Source organism: Aptenodytes forsteri, unplaced genomic scaffold (genome assembly GCF_000699145.1).
Source record: "Aptenodytes forsteri isolate BGI_AS27 unplaced genomic scaffold, ASM69914v1 Scaffold349, whole genome shotgun sequence".
In the NCBI taxonomy this organism is placed as follows: domain Eukaryota; kingdom Metazoa; phylum Chordata; class Aves; order Sphenisciformes; family Spheniscidae; genus Aptenodytes; species Aptenodytes forsteri.
The window spans coordinates 3,838,092-3,848,652 of NW_008794452.1; the positions used below are offsets into that span (position 1 = coordinate 3,838,092).

Genomic DNA, 10,561 nt, shown 5'->3' on the forward strand with positions numbered 1-10,561 from the left:
GGCCCTTGTAATTCGAGGTATAACGCATCGGGTGCTTCCGGAAGGGGGAAAAAAAAAACCAAACAAAAAACAACTGGGAGCGTGGCCCGTGGCGCTTTGTTTGCAGACAAAGGAAGGCCTTGTGTTTCCATGCAGGAACCGTTGCGTGGTTCCCATCCCTTCTTCAACTGTCATGCTTAAAAAAAAAAAAGAAAGAAAAAAAACCAAAATAACAAAAAAAACTCCTAAAAAACCTTACAGGATGGATGTTCAATGTACTCTGAGCAAATAATGAGCTTTATGTGCGGTGCCTACCCACGTGCTGCCTTCCCTACACGATGTGTTCCCTGGCAGAGTTTGGGGTCGTTTTAGGTGTGTGTGTGCTGTAGCTGTGATAAAGTACAATTTTAAATACGTAACAGAAATAAAGCTCGTTATCCATAATACTAGTTATCTGAAGAAAAACTACCAGATTTCTTTTGAGGGGAGGGACTTAGGCATATATGGAATCTCAAAAATTTTCCTCTTTTTTTTTTTTTTTTTTTTTTTTTTGTAGGGGTTTGGTTTAAGTAAAAGATGGACTGGAGTGGAAAACATAATGGGCCAAACGATACAACTAATGATGGAACAGTGGTACGACTTCGAGGCCTGCCATTTGGTTGCAGCAAAGAAGAGATTGTTCAGTTTTTCCAAGGTACCTCTAGTGTAGTCAAAGTATAGTGACTGAGTTTTCTTGTATCTTTTATGCAATGTTTTGCACATTTTAATTTGTAATAGCTGTTAATGGGGTGGATGGGAGGGATTGTGTTAAATTAGTTTATCTTAAGTAAGAATTGTGCCCTGTAAATGAAGTACAAATAACCATAGATGTAGTAAAACACAGTATGTATCTAATTTTGTTGAGGTGGTAAACATATTATGCATATTGGGATAACCTCAATGTTAGCATTTGGATCGGTTAAATTGCTTGATTGGTAGCTATATTTTCTTCATGTAACTTAGGTGGTTGTATTTTTGCATAGTTTAAACAGAAAAGAAGTATGGCTAAATCCATAAATGTTTAATGAAAGATCATTGGCTTGTATTGTTGGGTGATGGGGGAAACAAGGTGGTTTTCTTTTTCGTTGTTGTTGTTTAGATATGCTTTAAGTATTTGCTACAGATGGGAATGTTTCAGCCTTTAACACTGTTCCCCTTGATGGGGTTATTTGTCCTTGGGTTAAAGGGTTGGAAATCGTGCCAAATGGGATAACATTGACGCTGGACTACCAGGGGAGAAGCACAGGGGAGGCCTTCGTGCAGTTTGCTTCAAAGGAGATAGCAGAAAATGCTCTGGGGAAACACAAGGAAAGAATAGGGCACAGGTGGGGATGGAGAGTTTGGGATGGTGTTAAATCTTTATTTTTGGGGGTTGTGGGTCAGTAATGCTTTTGGGGGGGTTGGGGACCATTATATGGAACTGGCTGTTTTTAAGAATTTTTATATAACTGATCCTAAGTTAACTTGGGAACTACAGTAGATTTGGGGGGTGGGGGAGACAGTATTGCTCTGAGTAGTTTGCTAAACTCAGAAAATTGTTTCAATCGTTCTTGCATAGGGTAATTTGTGATAAATGCTACTATAGCTAGACATTGTTTTTCAACAGTATGTTTTTCATACTGGAAAGACATGTTTTATGCTTAATTTGTACAGCTAGAATTTTCACATAGTAATTTTTGCCACTGTAAAGTGTTTTGTTTTGGTTTTATACACTTAAGATTCTTACGGTTTTGAGGAGAAACTTAAGTTGTATGGTATCTCTAGTCACTTCTATTGGATTGTACGTTTAGTTCTAGAAAACGTAGTATGGCCTTTTATACTATTCAGACAGCTCATGCGTGTATTCTTATTGGTACCTTGAAAATCCTCTTTTATTAGATACATTGAAATCTTCAAAAGTAGTAAGAGCGAAATCAGAGGATTCTGTGACATGCCAAGACGGATGATGGGACAACAACGACCCGGACCATATGATAGACCATTAGGAGGAAGAGGGGGTTATTATGGAGCTGGGCGTGGAAGTATGTATGACAGAATGCGTCGAGGAGGTGGTGGATATGACGGTGGTATGTTTATCTAATGAATGGAGGTTCTGTTGTCAGTTTCATGTTTCTGACATCTTTGTCAAGAAATAAAGAAATGGCAGTAGCTGCAGTACCCATTAGGTTTGACACACTTCTCAAAAAATTTTTACTTGTAATGTATCAAAAAATGTGGCTTAGTGTTTAAGATTAAGGGAAGTAATAAGGAAACTGTATTTTCAGCAGAATTTGATCTCTCACTTGCATGTTTCAGTCTTTTTACTATATCAAAGGAATTTTACGTTTGCACTCTGTTCAGAAATCCAGGTTTAACAGACTGTAGAGGCTGTTAGCAAACTTCTGGGTGCCCAAAGATTGAAAAATTGGCTCTTGTGCATCGCTTGGTGAACTTTCAGTAATAACGTAATCATTCCTTTCTTTCTCTCCATTGCACAGGATATGGTGGCTTTGATGATTATGGTGGTTATAACAACTACGGCTATGGAAATGATGGCTATGATGACAGAATGAGAGATGGGAGAGGTAAAAAAAAAAATTTTGTTTAGAAAGATTTTTATATTATTTGAGTTGTAAGACTTAGTATTTCGAAGACAGAAATAATCACTTTCTTCATTAGATTATTTTGTAAAGAAAGGAGGTTGTTTAAAAAAAGGGGAATTGGGGAATCTCGGGGAAAATGTAAATATATTGCTTAGGATATCTTCTGGTTAAGTGTTTGGGTTGATAGACAGGAAGTGTAAACATCTTATATTCAGTGGCATAAAGTGAGTGCTTTCAGAAAAACAGTAGTAATGACTTTTCTGGCTTTTCATGATGATCTTACAGGTGTGTGGTTTTGTTTGGTTTGGGTTTTTTAATAGGCATGGGAGGACATGGCTATGGTGGAGCTGGAGATGCAGGGTCAGGTTTCCATGGTGGCGGTCATTTTGTTCACATGAGAGGACTGCCTTTTCGAGCAACAGAAAATGATATTGCTAATGTAAGTACAGTGGGGAAAAAGGGCTTTCTAATGCCAAGAGTTTGCATGTTCTTGTCTTCCCTATTCCAAACTCAGTTAAAGTTCTCAAGCAAGTGATTGATAGCTCTAATACAGCTGCTAGCTAAAGTCACAGCCCTTTATGTGAGTTTTACAAAGCTTAGTAGTAAATGAGCTTTTATAAAGGTAATGTCTGAGGTAAGATTACTGAAGAAGTCAGCCAAACTATATTTAATATTAGTCTCTCTACTCTGCTCTTTCATTTCCATAAAAAGTGTATCGGAGAGAGAACAGTTGTTGCAATCAGCACCCTCATTTTAAGGCTTTCAGAAGTTTGTTTAAGCTTAACTGAAGATTTATAATTTTGTAAAAGAGCGATAGCAGATATGAAACTTTGATTGTAGTTTGTATATTTGTTTGTTGACCTGAGACTTACTTTAGGAGGGACAGGGTGGGAAGACTGTAGGGAGCTGTGTCCAGCTGGAGGGGACAGTATCCCGTTACTCGTAAGAGATCAGGGTGGCAGATAAAAGCATGTCTGCAAGATTTTGGGAGTACGTTCTTGTGTCAGTATAGATGTGTTGTTTGTAGGGGAAAAAGTTTTCCTGGGATATAAGGCCTGGTTTAAATATAGCCTCTACAGGGGGGCTCCATCCTTATTAGTTGCGCCTGTATATTATATTATATAGGCAGAACTCCATTCTTAATTTTGTGCTTGTTTTCTTGGGGGGGGGGGGGGGGGGGGGGGGGGCGGGAGGGTGTTGTTTGTTTGGGGTTTTTTTAATTGAGCTAGATTTCTTCTATCAGTTCGATTGTTCTCTTTAGTCTAAAGACTCTCGGAGAACGAGGGCCAAACTTCAGGCTTTGATTCAGAGCATGTTACTGCAAGTTGATGAGTAGTACTTCAGTAGTATACCAAAGGTTCGTTTGCACATACTGTTTGGTAAAAAGGCTGTTAGTCAGAAATACCACTGTATTTCTTTGAGGTCTGTAGCAAGGAAGAGCGGTCTGATTGACAGTCAGCTTTTTTTGAATTCCATAAATATGTCCTTGCTTTGAGAAATGTATCTGGCTCTGCTTCTTCAGAAACGAAGTATTCATTTTCCTTTTCCAGGATGGCACCATATTAAACTTGTTGCTTAAAGCAATGTGTGTGAGCAGGAATTTTTGTTTGTATCTTTGCTTTTAAAGAAAGCTCCTCAAGCTCTGTAGCTGGAGCTCTTCAAGTTGTGTAATAATAATAAATTGTAAGTGTAGATTGACCTGATGTTGAAGGTCAACTATCACTAAGTAATACTTTGGAAATTAGCAGTTAAATTTATGTGATAGGATGAGATTAAATTAATGCAGTGCTCCACTAACCACTGTGGGATGAAAAAAAATAGTACCTGGCTTGACTTCTGCATCAGTGTGATTTTTTTTTTTTTTTTTTTTTTGTGTGTGTGTGTGTGTTTGTTTTTATTCTTAGTTTTTCTCACCATTGAATCCTATAAGAGTTCACATTGATATCGGGGCAGATGGAAGAGCCACAGGAGAGGCAGATGTGGAATTTGTAACACATGAGGATGCAGTAGCTGCCATGTCCAAGGATAAAAATCATATGCGTGAGTGTTGCGTTCACCTGAAGCTTTCATTGACCAGGCTTTAGTGGGGTATATAAGGGTTTAAACTGCATTTAACTTAAGCTGCTGTGCAGTAAATAGACAAATCATAAGCCTTTTTACCATTTATCACACTTCAAACTCACTTTCTGTTGGCTTCTAACTGTTACTTGTAAGGTGAGGGGGGTTTTTTTGCTTTGTATCTCTGTGCTTCTGGTTTCTGAAAAAAATACAAAGTAAGGCTTTTTTGTTTCCTACAGAGCATCGATATATTGAACTATTCCTGAATTCAACTGCTGGAGGTGGTTCTGGAATGGGAGGCTATGGCAGAGATGGAATGGGTACGCATCAATCCCAGATTTAGCTGACATTTTGCACAGTCTAATCAGTTCCAAGCCTGTAACGATGCACTTTCTGCGTTTCAGATCAAGGTTATGGCTCTGTTGGTAGAATGGGAATGGGTAGCAATTACAGTGGCGGATATGGAACTCCTGATGGCTTGGGCGGATATAGTAAGTAAAAGTTCTGTTTTAAATGCATTTTGTGGAAGTGTTGCTACATCTGTCTTCTGATGGATGATCGGGAAGGGTGGTGGTGGGCTTTGTGTGCTGTGGAGTATTTGTGCTGGGAGAAAGGGAAGGAGGGTGGCGGCTTAATTTAAACTGTAAATCACTTGGGTTTTTCATGCATTTTGCTACTGCAGCAAATGCTTGCTTAGAAAAATACTGCTGAAGTATTGTTATTTTAGTAGAAGTTAAGTCATCTTCAACCAACTATTCCGTATTACCCATCACGTTTTTTCTTTTTTTAAGGTATGTATGCGTGACCTTGTGTCAATTGTTTGCAGGTCGTGGCAGTGGAAATAGTGGAGGATACTATGGGCAAGGCAGTATGGGTGGAGGAGGATGGCGTGGAATGTATTGAAGGGTAGCCTTGCTTCTACAAAACATCCTGGAAGAAACAGTCTCTGGTCTACTAGACTTTCTTACAAAATTTAATTTCTTTTGTATTTTAAGAACTTTATAATGACTGAAGGAATGTGTTTTCACAATATTATTTGGTAAGCAACAGATTGTGATGGGAAAATCTGTTTTCTGTAGGTTTTATTTGTTGCATACTCTGACTTTAAATAAATTTTTATATTCAAACCACTGATGTTGATACTTTTTATACTAGTTACTCCTAAGGATGTATTACATATTCAAGACTACAGTCGGTTTAAGATGTTGTACTATGGTTCAATAAAGGTGGTTGTACTGTAACTCCTATGAACACTGATTCAGTTCTATGTAATCTTGGTGTAGTGAATGAGTTTGGAAAATTCACTTGTTTAAGGGGGAAAGGGTAGATGAATAGATTGGTTTATTTGGCAACAGTCTTTCCTAAACCCTTTTGATAAGTTGTATGTAATAATCTCAACACAGTGTAAAGCTGTGGAGGCTAAGTCATCGTTCTGGCTTTCTTCCTTGTACTACCAGAATCTGCCATCATCTTCAAATGCACAACTGCATAAACGAGTAGTGCCCAAGGTTTGTGCCTCCCCAAAACCAAGCAACGATATTTATTTCCATGCTTTGCTGTAGCACCCTAGATACTACTGCATTTCACACGTGTAACTTGCAAAGCAAACTAAAACACTAGCACAGCTTTAAGCTAACATGAAATGGGTCAAATACTAGTTAATTTGAAGTGATCTATGTAGTATTTTTTTTCACAAATGCTGCTTTTGGGAAGAGCGGGGGATCTGGAAGCAAGTTAGACTTTTTTTCCTTCATGAAATTGTATTGAAACATGATTCGGTCTTTTTTTGCTGCACAGAGCTGATTTGTCTGTATTTGTTCGAAACTTGACAAGCCATTCTATGGATGAGCTCGTTAGAAGCAAAGTATCTCTAAAATAACTATAAGCCCAGTACTTGTTAAATAACACACAACCCAAACACGTTGATAAAACTTTTTGTGCATTTGTGACATGTAAGATATGTAAGAAACTATTGTTTGAAGACACTTAACATACCTGATGTGTAATGAAAAAAGGTATTTATTCTTCTGAGCCAGTGTGATCTCCCAAATTTAACTGCTTTGTCCTCAATGCCTCCCTTAAAATGTCAAATGTGATCTTGGGTATTAAAAGTCTGTCACCTGTTTTGCTAGTACTGTGTTACCTATGTAATAAATGTCTTATTGTGGGAGAGAGGAGAATGGAGTTTATTTCACTAGAGAGTGTGTTCTTGTGTCAAAGTGACTGGAAATCATAGCTGAAAGGGTAATTGGCATAGGAGGCTTTCCAAGTACTGGAGTATTTTTGGATAGGAAGGGGAGGGAAGATGAGATCTTAACACCAGTGATCTTACAGAGCTTTGTTTTAATGCGATGCTCTTAAAAACTAGTGGGTTCTTGGTCTTGTCACTGAACAAAAGCTTGTGTGTTTCATAAAACTAAGATGGCAAAGGTCAGGACAAGAGTTAATCCAGTTGCAGGAAAAAAATATGTTGCAGTAAGGTAGAGGACATTTGCACTTAGTGCAAGCATGTTTTTTTCTGTCAGCATAGCAGATACCTGTAAAATACTGTCGTCGGCTCTGTACCATTTCGTCACTCAGGTATACTTTGCGTTCCATTTCAGGAGAAGGAATGCTAACACCTGCTTAAGACTTACCTTTTGAGAGCAGGTTGGGAGTTATGCTTCGAGCTATTTTGTATAACCAAGCAATCTGCAAAAAGTACACTGAACTTGAGTCTTGATGAATGAAATCCCACTGTACTGGACAGCGAATCCCTTCAGCCTGTCCTGTCCCTTCCATAGTGACACTTCACCCTGTAACAAGAGCAGCATTAAGCGTTGAACCTTGCAAGTCACTTAAGCAGCGTTTAAATTGCAGAGGAATTGGTTTTTGAGAAGAAAACCTATGAACACGGACTGCTCAGTCAGTGAGGAAGATTTAATTGCTGTATACAAAGTTATATTTTAGCCCTTGCTGTGAAGAGGACAAGGAGTTGAAGTGCCTACTGAGACCCGCTGATGCAAGCAGTTGTGTGATGAATGCTAGGAATCAGCCGAGTTTTCCCCTTGCTTTCAGGGAAGCAGGTGCAAATACGGTAAGTGAACCACCTTTGCGAGAAGGTGGGCACAGCTCTCACGATCCCTGCCTGGCCAGGAAGAGGAGGAGCACCGTGTTTTTCTCTTTTTACTTGCTAATGCCCCCAGTTCATTAAGTCAGAAGTAATTTCCCAAGAAGAATACAAACTAGGCTGCGCAGATACTGTGTGAACAGTTACAGTTTCTTTTGATGACTGGAGTAGGTACCCCACAGATCTCCCTCTGCTCAGTGTGAGGAGGATTTAGAATCACAATCTGTCAAAGAACAGGGTTTTCTAGAAAGACAAAGACACAGGATTAATAGTGTGGTCCAAAAAACTGCTAAAAGCAGGCCAGGTACGTAGTTTGATGCTAAGGGAAATAAAACATAGGACATACAGTATTCACCGTTTTGCTCAAGGCAGAAGTTTTAAAGTAAGTAAAGGCAATCTGAATAATTATACACTACCTCAGTGACATTTTCCCATGCAAATAGGGCAGCACAGAGGAGAGGAAAAGATTGCCGTTAAGTAATAGAAATTTAATTTATTGCATGTTACGGAAATGCACTATATTCTTATTTTAAAAGATTGCCTGTTTTAAAATTAATTTTGTTTAGTTGCATACTTTTTGAAAAGTTACTTATTAAAGCAGTACAGATTAGCATCATCTATATCCTAGATCCAAACCCTGCTGCCTCCGTGCCTGCCCCACATAAAGCCCACCGGAAAACACTCTCGGAATACTTTCAGGAGGCACGTGAGCAAGCGCTTGGTTTGTTACATCATTAGCAGGGTAGGTCCCCACTCCCCAACGTATGCAAAGACTTTCTAAGCAACCTGAACAAGTCATAATAAAATACTCAAAAATACTCTGAATGACAAATTTAAATAAAGTGACATTGTTCCCATAGTTAAGTTTGCAGATCAATTAAATTTATTTTTTTTCCAAAAGCTATTTACAGATTTACAAGTGTTTGTTTTGTATTTTACAAAAAGTTACATCAGGTAATTTTAAAAACATTTTTCTTTACAAAAGCTACATAAGCAACTACACTGAGGTGTTGAAAAGAACAGCTGCATTAGCTTTTAGAATACTAAGTAAATACCTATCCTCAAAAGACAAAGCTAAGCTAAACGAAGTGCAAGAACAATTAAAAGACCTGTTTCAAAGCCTCCCTTTTCCTGTCAGTAAGAATATTCCAAGCCCATAGCTGAAGGAACTAGTGGGCTGGCAATTCTGCTGATGGCTCGTCAGTGCTGACCAGAGCGTGGAGATTCCACGGCTGGGCCCCATCGCATAAGTGGCTAAAGGGAAGAGGGTAGATTGGTTCTAGTGCAGTGACGTGGAAGTGAGGACAGTTTATCAAAGGATGTATTTGTATTTGCCTACGGGAAGAATACGGATTTACATTCCAGCAGAAGTTACTATCAGTGTCAAGAGTGGTCAGACCTAGACATACTCAAAAGTACTCTGGAAAAAAATGAAGTTTAGGAGCAAACTCCCAGAGTTTGAGAAAGATGATGACAAAATAAGGAAGAACCTTCCTGTCCAACGCAGAAAGGACGCAGTCCCCAGTATTTAATCCTCGTCTTTCTTGGTGGCAGATTCACTCTGCTTCTAGAGCTATACAGTGACTCCATGTACAAGCTTGAAAGCATGACTTATATGAAAATAATGCAAAGGTATTTGTTCAAGGTTACAGAAAATGTCAGGCAAAATTTTGTGATGGACATCTCTCTTTTAATGGAAACACGGATAGGTCAAATTAATAGTTAATTTTAAAAAATAATTCAGCAAAATGCACCTTCTTTCATCAAGTGCCTAGAGGCACTGTTTGTTACCTGTCTGACAAAATCTCCCCTTATACCTGTGACTACAGAGTTGTCAGTGCAATATTCTTGGATGTATCAAATCTTGATAATTGAGGGGAAATAAACAAATACAGTATTTGGCAATAACTTACCGGACCACTGCATTAATTGCATTACTTTTTTTAAATACAATTTAAAACTAGCTACTGCAGTTTTGCTTCACAACAGCATATCACAGGCCCATTCGGCAGCAGAATTAGGTTGGACTTGTTGCAGACTAGCCTGTAAAAGCAGGTAAGTGTATCACCTTTTTCAAGATCATCATAACGACTAAGATACTCATCAAATACATGTTAACACTGAGTCTCCTCTATAAACTGCCCTGCTTCCTCCAAAAGAGCTTCTGAGCTATTTGTTAAGACTAAAAAATACAGATGACAATGTAACACGTGCATTTTCTACACTTGGGTGCCATTTTCTCTATTTGTTTCAACAGGAAGCAGACAAGTAACTCCTCCATGATACCTTGAAAATGGAACTCTAAACTGCTTACCTGAAATTCTGGAAATACTGCTGTACATTCTTTAGTTGGGTTGGGGTTTGTTTTGTTTTGTTTTTACAGGATTAGCTAAATACCAAAAGGTAATAAATATCTTGTAAAATAATCTTATGGCACATTAGAAGAGCACCTCTGTATAAGCATTGCATGGCAGGAATCGCAGACCCGAACAGGCTTTGGTGAAGAAGGCAGAGGCAGTTCATTATCAGAACAGGCATTACAGAAGATCTCACCACAGTTTCTACAATGATGCTAAATAATGGGGAGAAGATTAAAAATTAAAATTTACAATGGAAATATACTTGGTAATTGGATACCAATAAACAATATGCACAGAGCAATCCGAAATGTGATTCCTTCCACTTCTTTGGTCCAAGCATGGAATCAGTTTTCAAAAGATAATTCATCTAAATCCCAATCTATGATGCAATCTTAGACAGACCACGGTAGGTAGGTAGGTAGGTAGATAGATAG

At 38.5% G+C, this 10,561-nt stretch overlaps 2 protein-coding genes across 5 annotated transcripts in view; one reads left to right on the plus strand and one right to left on the minus strand.

Annotated features, from left to right (window-relative positions):
• Window positions 1–6,828, plus strand: part of HNRNPH3 (heterogeneous nuclear ribonucleoprotein H3) — a 7,810-nt gene extending 982 nt beyond the window's left edge. The window contains exons 2-10 of one of the 4 annotated variants that reach the window (XM_009290533.2): window positions 536–673; window positions 1,205–1,343; window positions 1,897–2,039; window positions 2,496–2,582; window positions 2,921–3,039; window positions 4,505–4,640; window positions 4,898–4,978; window positions 5,063–5,149; window positions 5,485–6,825. In XM_009290533.2, the coding sequence (XP_009288808.1) occupies window positions 556–673; window positions 1,205–1,343; window positions 1,897–2,039; window positions 2,496–2,582; window positions 2,921–3,039; window positions 4,505–4,640; window positions 4,898–4,978; window positions 5,063–5,149; window positions 5,485–5,561 (987 nt within the window). In that variant the 5' untranslated portion in view covers window positions 536–555 and the 3' untranslated portion in view covers window positions 5,562–6,825. Of the gene's footprint in view, window positions 1–535; window positions 674–1,204; window positions 1,344–1,896; window positions 2,085–2,495; window positions 2,583–2,920; window positions 3,040–4,504; window positions 4,641–4,897; window positions 4,979–5,062; window positions 5,150–5,449 lie in introns of those variants that run through there. The other 3 variants (XM_009290534.2, XM_009290532.2, XM_019474930.1) reach the window with 3 other exon arrangements.
• A 1,899-nt stretch (window positions 6,829–8,727) lies between these two features.
• RUFY2 (RUN and FYVE domain containing 2) overlaps window positions 8,728–10,561 on the minus strand; it is a 28,443-nt gene continuing 26,609 nt past the window's right edge. Inside the window, exon 17 of the mRNA XM_009290535.2 lies at window positions 8,728–10,339. Within this exon, the coding sequence (XP_009288810.1) occupies window positions 10,196–10,339 (144 nt within the window). The 3' untranslated portion in view covers window positions 8,728–10,195. The remainder of the gene's footprint in view (window positions 10,340–10,561) is intronic.